The following is a 15,000-nucleotide window of genomic DNA, read 5'->3' on the forward strand; positions in this document are numbered from 1 at the left end:
CGTTGATGAGTATAAATATTTAGGTGTTATTATGAATTACAACGGAAGTTTTAAATCGTGTCAAACACAACTTTGCCAGCAAGGAAGAAGAGCTATGTACAGTCTAATTGCCAAATGTCGAAAGTTTGATTTACCAATTGATCTCCAACTAGAGTTGTTTGACGCTATGGTGTTACCAGTTATTACATATGGTTGTGAGATTTGGGATTTGATACCTCCAAAGATGTAGAAAATGTTCAAGTCACATTTTTTAAACACATCCTGAATGTTCGTAAGACTACGTGTAATGCAATGGTATATGGGGAGTTGGGTAAGTATCCTGTCAGTATACATATAAAAACAAGAATGTTGAATTATTGGTCTAGGCTGCTGACTGGCAAACAAGTGAAATTATGTTATGTGATGTATCAATGTCTTTTGAAGTTGTATAACGAAAACACATTCAAATCACCATGGTTGAGCTACATAAGAACATTGTTGAATAGTCCGGGTCTGTCGGGTGTATGGATTTGTCAAGATGTAATAACTACGTATGGTTGAGACATGTTTTGAGAGAAATGTTAAGGATCAATGGATAACTGAATGGCGCTCATTATTACGTAGTAAATCTTCATGTAATACTTATGTTTCTTATAAAGATAATTTTACCTTAGAAAGTTTAGTAAAATTGCCAAAACTATCTAGATTTTCTCTATGTAGACTAAGAACTAACAATCACAGATTACCAATTGCGACTGGTAGATATAACAGAATTCCAAGAGAGGAAAGGACTTGTGATAAATGTAATAATAATGTAATAGGAGACGAATATCATGTGTTATTAGAATGTAACAATCAAGAAATTACACAACTTGGGATAAAGTATTTGCCCATGTATTACAGAAATAGTCCAAACAGGTACAAATTTGTGGAGTTATTGCAAAATAACAGATACACGATACAACGTAGAGCAGCATTATTTATCAAGTCTGTACTTTCTATTTTTAGATAATGTGTAAAGAGAGTTTTTGGATACTCTGAGATGTTTATTGTAAGGGAGCTGTGCTCCATACTTTTGTCAAAGTCTGAGCATAAATAAATTTGTCTTGTCTTGTCTTGTCTCTCTCTCTCTCTCTCTCTCTCTCTCTCTCTCTCTCTCTCTCTCTCTCTCTCTCTTTTTCTGACTGGAGAGAGAGAGCAACAATCTCTCTCTCTCTCTCTCTCTCTCTCTCTCCATAGGAAAACATTCATTCTTTGGTCCTCCCTTGGTAGACACAGAAACACTGGCATTCTTTGGTCCCCCCTTGGTAGACACAGAAACACTGGCATCCTTTGGTCCTCCCTTGGTAGACACAGAAACACTGGCATTCTTTGGTCCCCCCTTGGTAGACACAGAAGCACTGGCATCCTTTGGTCCTCCCTTGGTAGGCCCAGAAACACTGGCATCCTTTGGTCCCCCATTGGTCCCCTTAGTGATGATAATGGTAGTAATTCGGAGCAGGATATTTGCTATGGGACAGAAAGCGTGTTCAGTTCTTTGCTAGAGTGATTAAACTGCAGATCTCTCTATTTTTAGATGAAACTGATGGATGTCGTTATGCTGTTACTGATTATATTAGTAACATTAGCAAACTACATTAAGGCATCAGAATTTCTCGAGGAGGAACGTATGGTGTTGAATACGGAGGACGGCAGGATCTCAGGCTTCAAGGATTATTCTACTAAGGGTCTAGAGTTCTTCACCTTCCATGCAATCCCATATGCCAAGCCTCCAGTCGGTAAACTGCGCTTTAAGGTATGTACGAAAACAGTGGTGAGGACATTGATAACTCATGTTTGTTTTGTATTCACACACACACACGTGTAGTGGTTAGCACGCTCGACTCACAATCGAGAGGGTCGGGTTCGAGTCCCGGCGCGGAGAGGCAAATGGGCAAGCCTCTTAATGTGTAGCCCCTGTTCACCTAGCAGTAAATAGGTACGGGATGTAACTCGAGGGGTTGTGGCCTCGCTTTCCCGGTGTGTGTTGTGTGTGATGTGGTCTCAGTCCTACCTGAAGACCGGTCTATGAGCCCTGAGCTCGCTCCGTAATGGGAAAGACTGGCTGGGTGACCAGCAGGCGACCGTGGTGGTGAATTACACACACACTCACACTGTCTGCTATCCTCTTTAGTATTTTTCTTTCATTCCTTTGACTGGTTTTTTTTTTCTATCTACCATATAATTAATTATTACCAGCATCATCGTTTATATTTTTATTCCTTCCACAATGATCACCTTGCCTCAGGACCCAGTGCCGATCGAGAGGTGGGAGGAGGTAAGAGATGGCACGAAGATACCACCGTCGTGTCCACAGATTCCCTTTGTCTCTCTTGTCATGAGGAAACGTGAATTCGAAGGTGAAGAAGACTGTCTCTTCCTCAGTGTATTCTCCCCAATGGTAAATTGTGCATGAAAGCTATGTTTGGGTGTGTGACTTATCTTCGCTACTTATTTTGTTTCTCCATGCAGTATATCAATTCAATGTGCTGTGCTGCAGACTCTTGCTTTAGTATGAAATGAGGTAAAAATGTCAAGATAATTTATGCAAAATATATATAATAGGGAAAATATGGTAACCCTTGAAATATCTTTTTTTTTTTTTTTCTTCAGAGCAGACTATCTTCTCGTCGCGACAAGCTACTTCCCGTTATGGTGTTCTTCCACGGTGGCGCCTTCTTCGCAGGAGGGATCAGTAAATACAACGGTTATGTCATGATGAATGAAGATGTAATCCTGGTCCTAGTTCAATATCGCCTTGGAATATTGGGTGAATACTTTCTCTTTCTATGTATGAAAGGCACTGGGCCCAGGGGCAAATACGTACTGGTCATCAAAGAAAAACCCAATTGTATTACAGTATTAAAAATTGGAGGATAAATCCCATGAAATCTACTTTTTAAAAGAGACGAATTCATAGGAATAATGAAATTTCGAAGCAGTCAGGGATATCCAGAGTTCACTAGAGAAAAAAAAAAAATGAGAGACTGAGTGTACACTGGTTTATAAACTGTGATGTAGCCTCATCATCATATGAGATGAGAACGGGGGCCGCTATACAATATCGGGAAACGCTGGCTGTTGTAGAGACACGGCGCTACGGTCATTCACTTACTACTACTAATTTTGGCACATAATGTTCTCAAGGAGAGTCCGGAATTGGAATAACAGCAAAGGCTGTGTAAAACGGTTTGAGTATTAAGAGAGAATAATGTTGTACAGAGCGAGTGTCGCTATAGAGGCACGTCATAGTCAGTCATAGTTAGTGACTGACTATGACGCCATAAGCGATCCCACATACAAAATAATGAAGAGAAGTAATAAATAAAGCAAATAAATGATAAGTGATGATAATGATAATCATGATGATGATGATAAGGATAATAATGATAATAATAATAATAATAATAATAATAATAATAATAATAATAATGGTAACAATAATAAAAAATAACTCAATATATACATGAATACATACTAATCTAACGAAACAAATGCTACTAAATTTGAATACAGAGTGAGTGAGTGCGCACTCCGACAATCATAAAACGAAGCTTAACCAATTGTATACTAAGCAAGGGATAGTCAAGTTGAAAGTTTGTAAAAATAAAATATTGTATAATAGTGAGAGAGAGAGAGAGAGAGAGAGAGAGAGAGAGAGAGAGAGAGAGAGAGAGTGTGTGTGTGTGTGTGTGCGTCTTTGAAATATATAAGTGTAATCACCAGCAAAGGTCTCTGTGACATAATTTCCTGGCGTGGCGAAACATTCTGTGAAGTAGCATTTCGTATAACCAATATCACATCGTCCCATTTGTACACTCCTCAGGTTTTCTGTCAACGGAGGATTCTGTGATGCCAGGGAACTTCGGGCTAAAGGATCAGACCCTGGCTCTCCGCTGGGTGCAGAGGAACATTCATCATTTTGCAGGAGATCCAGATCGTGTGACGCTTTTCGGGGAGAGTGCAGGTGGCGCCTCTGTCCACTATCACCTCTTGTCTCCGTACTCCCAAGGTCAGGATATCATGCACAGTACTTACGATGTTGAACTGACAAGAAACAACTATTCTTAAGAAAATATAGAATGTTAAATCTTACAATATCCTGTTCTAATGATGTGGGATGAAATTACGTTTTTTTTTTTTTTCATTGGGATTAGGTAGAATTAAACATCGACTGAAACGACACATTAAGAATACATGTTGAGAAAGATAAATATCGATCCACACCCAAGAATAAGAGCAATGTTACACTTAGCAATACGGTGACCATTCACGGGATAAACAGACCTCACCATGCTGACTTAACCGAATCAACCAAACTAGACTCTGCATAACCTATACAATAATTATTGCTGCAAAGATTATGACATGCCACTTAAAATGGCTGTTGGTTCTGGTTGAAGGATGACAGGTTTAGCTTTGGGATTGGCATTGACCTGATGTATTACCTCTTGTTTACGGTAAACAATAACTGAGTGAGTGCTGCGTTATGCGCCTTAAACAGTGAGACTTTATATATATATATATATATATATATATATATATATATATATATATATATATATATATATATATATATATATATATTCTTCAATAGATTTGTACGCACGAGCCATCATGATGTCAGGGACATTGTTTAACGGGTGGGCCATGGGTGGTGCCTACAAGGACGTGGCGCAGTACACGGCCAGACTATTTGAGTGTCCGGAGTCCCAAGAGGATGCGGGACAGGTCAGCCACGATTTGATGCACTGCCTTCAGGGCGTTGACGTGAAAAACTTGACCCTCTCCTTAATGGATCACGTGGTTAGTACAACACTTGCCAATCCTTGGCATCACCTGCGACTCATTCATGACTGTTTATCAAAATACACATTTGTTTGAAAATTACTACACCACTTGTGTGTGTGTGTGTGTGTGTGTGTGTGTGTGTGTGTGTGTGTGTGTGTGTGTGTGTGTGTGTGTGTGTGTGTGTGTGTGTGGTTTTAGGATCACTTCATTGTGATCATGTGATCAAATGTGTGTGTGTGTGATATATATATATATATATATATATATATATATATATATATATATATATATATATATATATATATATATATATATATATATGTGTGTGTGTGTGTGTATTTACCTAATTGTATTTACCTAATTGTAACATACGGGAAAAGAGCTATGCTCGTGTTGTCCCGTCTCCATATCTATTAATGTCCAGCTTTTTCTTAAAATCATGAATATTCCTTGCGTTGACCACTTCCACGTCTAAACTATTCCATGCTTCCACCCTTCTATGAGGGAAGCTATATTTTTTCACATCTCTCCTATAAGTGGCCATTTTTAGTTTTTTTCCCATGCTCTCTCGACATTCTTTCATTCCACATACACAGATCTTCCCTATCCATTTTGTGTGTGTGTGTGTGTATTATATATATATATATATATATATATATATATATATATATATATATATATATATATATATATATATATATATATATATATATATATATATATATATATACATGGAGGAGGTAGGAAGGTAGGACCTGAAATGTTCCCAGGTCAGATTGCTCTCTTGGTGGCGACCTAAAATGCCTTGACACCTCCCTCGACTTTTTTTCATTAACTTCTGCTACATTCGCAGTCTTAGATGTAATTTTCAATCTGTAAAACACCACCTCTCCTCTACTAAATCTCACCTTCTTTACCTCTCGAAACACATCTGTCTGAGGCAACCGACAGTAGCCCCTTTTCTGTTCCCTCCTACTTTCTCTATCCTCATTTTCACTCCAAAGCTAGATGTTGAGTCTATGTGCGCAACGACCTAACTTGCTCTCACGCCCACGCTCTTGAATCTTACGAGTTTTCTACCATCTGGCTTCGACTCAATAGTCACTCTCTAACTAAATTTATCTTTGCTGTCTATCTCTCCCCTAACTCCTCTGACTATAGGAAATTCTTTGACTACTTAACTTCCAAAGTGGAGCACTTTCTGTCCCTCTACCCTTTCGCAGAGATCTCCATCCTCGGATATTTCAATGTTCACCACCAGCTTTAGCTTTCCTCTTCTTTCACTGACCATCCTGGTAAACTAGCCTTCAACTTTGCTATCTTCCATGACCTAGAACAACTGGTGCAACACCTAGTCTTATTCCTGACCATCTTGCAGATACACCCAACATTACCTCTAATCATTCTGCTTATGCATCTCCGTTGGGCTCCTCTGATCACAATTTCACTTCTGTATCTTGTCCTATTTCTCTAATTTCTCCTCAAAATCCCCTAAAAAGGAGGTGCCTCTGACGTTTTGCCTCTTCCAGTTAGGGGGACCTGAGGAGGTACTGTACTGATTTTCCCTGGAATGATTACTGTTTCCGTGTCAGAGACCCATTTCTGTGTGCTGAACGCATAACAGAGGTGATAGTGTTTGGCATGAAGGCGTATATTCCTCATTCTTTTTCTCAATCTAAACCTTCTAAACCTTGGTTTAACACAGCCTGTTCTCGTGCTATACATGATAGGGAGGTTGCCCACAAAAGGTACTTGAGCCTTCCATCTCCTGAATCTCACGCACTTTATATTTCTGCCCAAAATCATGCTAAATCTGTTCTTTAACTTGCCAAACACTCTTTTATAAATAAAAAATGTCAGAAACTTTCAAACTCAAACTCCCTCGTGACTTCTGGCATCTGGCCAAAAACATCTCAATAACTTTACTTCTTCATCTTTCCTCCTTTATTTCATCCTGATGGCACCACTGCCATCTCATCTGTCTCTAAAGCTGAACTCTTCTCTCAAACCTTTGCTAACAACTCCACCTTGGATGATTCTGGGCTTGTCCTCCTCTCCTCCTCCCTCTGACTATTTCATGTCTACAATTAAATTCTTCGTAATGATGTTTTCCATGCCCTCGCTGGCCTAAACCCTCGGAAGGCTTATGGACCTGATGGGGTCCCTCCTATTGTTCTCAAAAACTGTGCTTCCGTGCTTGCACCTTGCCTGGCCAAACTCTTTCAATTATGTCTATCGACTTCTACCTTTCCTTCTTGCTGGAAGTTTGCCTACATTCAGCCTGTTCCTAAAAAGGGTGACCGTTCTAATCCCTCAAACTACCGTCCTATAGCTTTAATCTCTTGCTTGTCTAAAGTTTTTGAATCTATCCTGAATAGGAAGATTCTTAAACATCTGTCACTTCACAATCTTCTATCTGATCGCCAGTATGGCTTCCGTCAAGGTCGCTCTACTGGTGATCTTCTGGCTTTCCTTACTGAGTCTTGGTCATCCTCTTTTAGAGATTTCGGTGAAACTTTTGCTGTCGCGTTAGACATATCAAAAGCTTTTGATAGAGTCTGGCACAAAGCTTTGATTTCAAAACTGCCCTCCTACGGTTTCTATCCTTCTCTGCAACTTTATCTCAAGTTTCCTTTCCGACCGTTCTATTGCAGCTGTGGTAGACGGCCACTGTTCTTCTCCTAAATCTATTAACAGTGGTGTTCCTCAGGGTTCTGTCCTGTCACCCACTCTCTTTCTATTATTCATTAATGACCTTCTTAACCAAACTTCTTGCCCTATCCACTCCTACGCTGATGATACCACCCTACATCTTTCCACGTCCTTTCAGAGACGTCCAACCCTTCAGGAAGTCAACAGATCACGCAGGGACGCCACAGAACGCCTGACTTCTGGCCTTTCTAAGATTTCTGACTGGGGCAGAGAACACTTAGTAGTTTTCAATGCCTCAAAAACTCAATTTCTCCATCTATCAACTCGACACAACCTTCCAGACAACTATCCCCTCTTTTCAATGACACTCAACTGTCTCCCTCTTCCACACTGAATATCCTCGGTCTGTCCTTTACTCATAATCTTAACTAGAAACATCACATCTCATATCTTGCTAAAACAGCTTCTATGAAGTTAGGCGTTCTGCGGCGTCTCCGCCAGTTTTTCTCGCTCCTCCAACTGCTAACTCTGTACAAAGGTCTTATCCGTCCTTGTTTGGAGTACTCTTCGCATGTTTGGGAGGGTTCCACTCATACAGCTTAGGGTGGAATCAAAAGCTTTTCGTCTCATCAACCCCCCTCCTCTGACTGACTGTCTTCAGCCTTTCTCACCGCCTTAATGTTGCATCTCTTTCTATCTTTTATCGCTATTTTCATGCTAACTGCATGCCTCCCCTCCTCCTGTGGCCTTACTGCACAAGGTTTTCTTCTTCCTCTCATCGCTATTCTGTTCAATCCTCTAATACCAGTACTCTCAATCATTTATACTTCTCACTGGTAAACTCTGGAACTCCCTACCTGTTTTTGCATTTCCATCTTCCTATGACTTAACTTCTTTTAAGCGAGAGGTGTAGAGACATTTGTCCCTTGCTTTTGGATTAATATTTTGACCTCTTAGGGAACCTACAGTTTGTGAGTCTTTTTTTTTTTTCTAACATTTTGTTGCCCTTGGCAGCGTTCCCTCTTGCATAAAAAAAAAAAATAAATAAATAAATAAATGAATAAAAAAAAGGAATATATATATATATATATATATATATATATATATATATATATATATATATATATATATATATATATATATATATATATATCACTTCTTTTGATAAATATTTATTCATTTGATTTGCCATCCTCAGGTCTTCAACTTCAACCCTGTATTACTGGGACCACGTGTGGACGGGGATGTGCTGCCCGCCCAGCCCGAGGTGTTAATGGTTGAAGGGCGTTATAAAATCACTAATGTCATCTCAGGGATCACATCTCACGAGGGCGGACTCTTTGCGTCGCGTGAGTACCTACCATTTCACCGGGCCTAAAGGATGGGGGCATTCCTTGCGGATGTGTCTCTCACCAATTTCTCAATTCTCTATATATGCTATTAATTGCTTAAGGGGGAAATTCGTTAATTTGGTCAAAAAAATTGAAAAATTGGAAACTTGGTACTTGGGTTCGTCTCTGGAGAGGGAAGCCATGGCCGAAGTTGCCAGGCGCATAACGCACTGCTTACCTGGTAATGGCGGGTTTAAAGGGCCGGCCCTTTAAATACCAAGCGCACGCCCTTTTTCTTCTAGTCTTTGTTTTGCTTGTATTTATTTCCTTTTTGAGCTGTTTTATTTATTTTTTTTTTTTGCGTGATGTGTACGATAGTTTAGGATCAGGCAGTGAGGGTGAGGAAGATGCTAAATCCTCAGTACCAATTGATACAGCCTTAGGCGTGCCTGCAGCCTACCTGTTGATCGTACTTTACACGTGTTGAGTTCCCAAATTGTGACAATGCCACGTGTAAGTGGTAAAGAAAGACTGGTTTTCATACTAGATATATATAACCTATCAGTGATATGTTATATATTCTAATATGATAAAAACAGGGGACCAGGAGCCTGTAAGGCTGACAGGCAAGTGAGCTCACCATTCAGAGAGGCTATATAGGCGACATTTCCATGATGTAACATGGCCTGAAACTATCTAAACAGCCACTACCAGCCTCCAAGCAGTTGTCAAGGGATTATGTAAGTACATATCTGAGTTTGGTACATATTGGAGTGAGTTATGTGGGGGTTTTGAAGATGTTCACAGAAAAATGCGTTTTTCTCGACTTTCAGTTTTTCAGCATATATTGTTGAATAACTTTTTCAGTAATTGGTCAATTTCAAAATTTTTGCAGCAAAATGATCAACAACCTCATCTTAACAAATGCCAGCATGATAATGCATGAACTCACTCAAATAAATTTACAACAGGCTTATAAACTCAAATTTTTTTATGAAAAAAAAGGTAACAATTTGGCGTGTAATGAAATTTTTATAACATAGGTTATGTGTATGCCGATGCTAACATTTATTTGTTGTTATGTATATTATATGTGGTTAAGAGGAAATTGCCACACTGTTATTAGTTTTGATTTTATAATGGTATTTTGAATTATTTTCTTATCGCCGAAAAAATATTTATTGCAAAAAAACTACGCCACATTTCTGTACCAAATTAACACTGTACACCATAAACGTACACCTTGTGTATAAATATTATTGAATTCAGTGAAAAAATAGCAATGGGAGAGCCAAAAAACCGATATTGATATCGAGTCATCGAATTACCACCTTAAAAGGTAATAGCATCACTCTTACCAATTCCTCCTCTTCAATCTCCAGCAAACGAAAACGCTATAGGTGATGTGGTGTGTCTATGGTGAATTGATGAAGTGAAGTAACTTCGAGGGATGATTGCGTACCATGCGGTAGCCTGACTGGGACTCCAGCTGGGTTCCCCAAGCCCACTTTATCTGCTTTCCTCACTTATAGATATCAGTCACATATGAATGACTAAATCTATCAATTTCTAGACACACTAAAGGAAATAGTGTCACTTTTACCATGCAGAAAAAAAAAGTTGTAATTGTCATGTTGAACAAAGTATAGTAACCTCTCTCTCCAAAATTTTTCAATAAGAGGCTGTTCTGGAGCATATTTGCCCTTATGTGGAGTGCAAATCCCTGCTCACTTATCCTCATCCAAGGAATTCACAAGACACTTAGGGTCAGAGGGGGAGATTTTTGGGAGGGAAGAATGTTCGTAGGCCCAAAGAATAAGCGGAAACATTTGTGCCCGCAAAAGACACGTCAACTATAGGTGTCAACCGTCCTCTACATTGCATCAATTTGGTGCTACTCACCATTTAGGGGTTAAATAATAATGATAATTATAATAATAGTAACAATAATAATAACAATGACAACAATAGTAGTAGTAGTAGTAGTAGTAGTAGTAGTAGTAGTAATAACAATAACAATAATAATAATAATAATAATAATAATAATAATAATAATAATAATAATAATAATAATGATTGTGATAATAGATAAACAAATAAACATAAAAGTTGTAATTGAGTATGTAAAGCCCTCAAAAATCCTAAAGGAATCAAGTTACTCTCTTTATACCAAATCAGTGTAAAAACAAGTGCAACGGACAAATAAGATTATTGTCTCCCACACAGCCCTGTACAGCAGTGAGAGAATGATGTCTGACCTTGTAGATAATTTTATGGAAATAGGACCAGCGTCCCTAGACTTTAATGCCGGAGATGTAGCGCCTGTACAATTATCTCAGAGAATATTCGACCACTACCTTGGTGGCGTCAAGATAAAAAAGGCGGATGCTGATAAGATATGCCAAGTAAGTACCACTCTTAATTTTGAAGTATCTATCAAATATTGCATATATTTTCAGTTTGTTTTCAACGTATGATTAAATATCTAATTCAGTTTCGTATATTTTTTTTTTCATTTTTTTTTTTTTATATAATCACATTACTGTTTTACGTATAGCCTTGTCCTTGAGTTAGTCACCGTCACCAATTAACATTTTTCTTATTTATTATTCTATCACTGCAGCTGTTTGGTGATCGTCACTTTAACATAGGTCACGATCTCATGTCAGCCCTCTACGCCAGAAATGTGGGAGCTACCAAGATATTCCTTTACTCACTCGATATGGGCAATGTGGGCGACCGCCCAGGGCGCAATGTATCTAGGGGCACACGAGCACCCTCAAAAAAAAAAAAAAAAAAAAAAAAATCCTAGAAAAAAAAAATGCTGGTTTTCTAGCATTTTCACGTAAAGTTGGTGCAGTGGACGCTAACGCGCCCCTATTATCGCATCGCGCATCAACTTGTCACTGAGAGTTATACACGTTGTCGTTGTGTATGTCTGTGTCAGAAAAAGGTGAGGGGGGAGGGGAGAAGGGGATCGACTTGCCGCTGCAGAGAGAGAGAGAGGAAAACCAAGGGGAGGGGGGGGGATAGACTGACACCTCAGCATTATTATAATACCATAATATTATAATACATATTCCCCTTCTCCGGGGCTTGTTCAGCCATTTGTTTGCCCCAAAGACAGCTTCCCACCTCTCGCCCAACTCCACCAAAGCTGGGAAACACTGCATTATCTCATTTATATGTATGACTTGCCGTCTAAATCTTGGTGGCACGGTATGCCACGACTATTGCGAGTCTTACAGGTCACATATATGGTAGGCAGCCTCGAAACATGGACATAAGACAGAAAATAAGGAGCGCAACTCGGGCGTTCCCACGTATTTTCAATGGGCAGTCTGGACTTCATGAAACACCGAAAAGTGACTCAATAACCTATTGTGACGTCGAACCTGACAAGACATTAAGTGAACTTCAAAAAACCTGTTGTGATTTAAGAGACACTTTCACAGTTTTTGTTGTATATATGTATATGCTTTTCTTATACTAACTCGTTCACAACAACACGGGTGGTTTTTCGCCGGGAGCTCCGGTTTCCACCCTTAAGACATCTGTGCTGTCTGTGGACAACTTGTATTTATGTATATAAGACTTCCTTTACACCATATATGTAAGAATAACTATGTATCTACACTAAGATCATCTCTATGTATATATATATATATATATATATATATATATATATATATATATATATATATATATATATATATATATATATATATATATATATATATATATATATATATATATATATCAAACAAAGATAAAGGGGTTTGTGCCTGGTATATGCGTACAAACATAATTTATTTTTTTATGAAATACAGTAAAGAAGGAAAGAGGTAATATTTCATCTTTTTATTCCCTCATCCATTTATGTCATAATGGTCAGCAGTATGTAGCACAGAGTACCCTCAATAGCCATTCAGAGATATATTACTGTATTGTGTGAATTAGCAGATCATGTCTTATTTTCTAAATTATAACTGATCACAGTACAGGAAGTAAGCCAATTAATGTGAAGAAAGGACCACAAGAGATTGTATATGTGTTCAATAGTATAACACATGAAATAAATGGAGTAAAATAGATAAGTACATATGAAACAGACCAGTGTAGTAAAAGGCAAGAAGTGGAGAAGCATCAGATTAAGATGAAATCCTGTTTTTTTTTTTTTTTTTTTTTTTACATGAGCCCACCAAGATAAAAAAAAAATAAATAAATAAATAATAAATAAAAAAAAGCCCACTAAGCACGCCTGCACCTCAAAGGAGACAGTACAAACGAAGATCCAATTCAATGAAACAGCTGTCTTTATACTTCTCTCTTGAAAAGATTCAAGTCAAGAGAAGGAGGAAATCCAGAAGCATGGAAGAAGGGAAGTGCAGGGACAAACACTGAGGTTATAAAATGATAACATATGCAGTAGCAGTATGTATATAGGCCTATTGTAAGCAGATGATAAAGTAGTAATGAGTCAGGATGAGTAGTATGATAAGGGAGAGTTTACTCAATCAGAGGTGAAGCAGTGACACACGTAGTACCATAGCTACTCGTATGTGTATCATTCTACACTATTGCAAGCGACTTGGAATGTTGCATAACTAGCAAGGATATTATGCTGTATAACATCCATGATGACTTTGATATGCACCGTTCATCAAGGGACAAGCTCAGCTGTTCACTGTTTATATATGTGACGTCATCAGTATGGGAGGGAGAGTGATGAAACAATCACAAATGCACTGCTGGAGAACCAATCAGCGACCTCGAGCGCCAGAATCGACGGACTATCTGCAGGGCCTTCCCTTAGTTTAAACCCGAAAGCATCTGACTATACCACATCACACATATCAATTGTTCGTCTGTTGATTAGTCATTACCCATGGGAAGGAGATGGTGGGCTCCGCTACCATGCGGTGCCCAGTATTGTACGCTATTCCATGAGGAAAGTTATCCCGGTGTAGTGAAATGTGATTTTTTTTTCATTCTATTTAAGCCTTATTAAATTTTTGGCAATATTTCTAAATTGTCACATTTTCCATGTAATATAAACTTCACAATTTTCAAATAAGGTTAACTGTAATTAGTTTTTCATGCCTTTTATTACAAACTTTCCCTATTAACATTTGATCCTCTGAGAAATACTGGTACTAAACAAACTTGTTTTTGCACCTTTTCAATTTGGGCCTTATTAAATTTTGGGTAAATTTTTTAAAATGTCAGTTTTCAAATAAGGAAGACTAACTAGTTTCCATGTTTTTCATTCAAAATTCTTCCTTCTCATCCTCCTCCTTGAAATGTGTGCAATATGTTGAGAAGTTAATTAACTCAGTGACAGATTTTGATATGCGAGTTCCGGACATGTCCAGGAAAATCCGGACATATGGTAACCTTGATATATATATATATATATATATATATATATATATATATATATATATATATATATATATATATATATATATATACATATATAAAGTAAGCTAACGTGAATAAAACCATCCAGTGATGTAATTACATTTTCATATTGAAAATTTACATGTGTAACCTTCCTTAATTTTTTCCAGGGGTTAATCATGTGGACGACATGTTCTATTTGTTTACCGGGGCAAACCATATGGAAGCCTCTTGAGAGGGACGAAGATTTGAGGCTGAGGGATATCATGACCAAACTTTGGGTGAACTTTGCTGCTTTGGGGTAATTATTATCATCATGTGTATGGTACACACACACACACACACACACACACACACACACACACACACACACACACACACACACACACACACACACACACACACACACCTAGCTGCATAATCCAATGATGATAAGGTCTCCACTTATTTATCATGCAATAGTTAGTTTCTCAATGAGGTTGTTGAAAGTTTTCACTGAGCACCAAACATTAGTTACTCTCCTTGGACAAGAAATTTGATTTTCAGAGTATGAAAAAATATATGGACTTGTAGAACTGTTCCAGAGGGCATAGGTGATATTTACAATTCCTCCTCCCATCCCCAGACATAGAAACACACATATAGCTAGATACACAAACTATAGCTACACAATTTGAAAACATAGTCATGGTCTGCATAATCACATAATATGATGTACAATATGTACTCCTGCTATCATGAGACACATCACTGTACCACATAATATGGAAGGAGTATGGGATGAATGGCACTTGATTACTGTAAA

General features: G+C 38.2%; 1 protein-coding gene across 1 annotated transcript in view; it reads left to right on the plus strand.

The window, feature by feature from the left end:
* LOC123518453 (juvenile hormone esterase-like) overlaps positions 1 to 15,000 on the plus strand; it is a 21,826-nt gene that overhangs the window by 5,238 nt on the left and 1,588 nt on the right. The window contains 11 exon segments of the mRNA XM_045279271.1: positions 1,556 to 1,774; positions 2,267 to 2,419; positions 2,632 to 2,788; positions 3,845 to 4,030; positions 4,616 to 4,824; positions 8,660 to 8,810; positions 11,019 to 11,197; positions 11,416 to 11,557; positions 12,835 to 12,837; positions 14,366 to 14,405; positions 14,407 to 14,496. Of these exon segments, the coding sequence (XP_045135206.1) occupies positions 1,556 to 1,774; positions 2,267 to 2,419; positions 2,632 to 2,788; positions 3,845 to 4,030; positions 4,616 to 4,824; positions 8,660 to 8,810; positions 11,019 to 11,197; positions 11,416 to 11,557; positions 12,835 to 12,837; positions 14,366 to 14,405; positions 14,407 to 14,496 (1,529 nt within the window).

The sequence above is a fragment of the Portunus trituberculatus genome, chromosome 43 (genome assembly GCF_017591435.1).
Source record: "Portunus trituberculatus isolate SZX2019 chromosome 43, ASM1759143v1, whole genome shotgun sequence".
NCBI classification, from domain to species: domain Eukaryota; kingdom Metazoa; phylum Arthropoda; class Malacostraca; order Decapoda; family Portunidae; genus Portunus; species Portunus trituberculatus.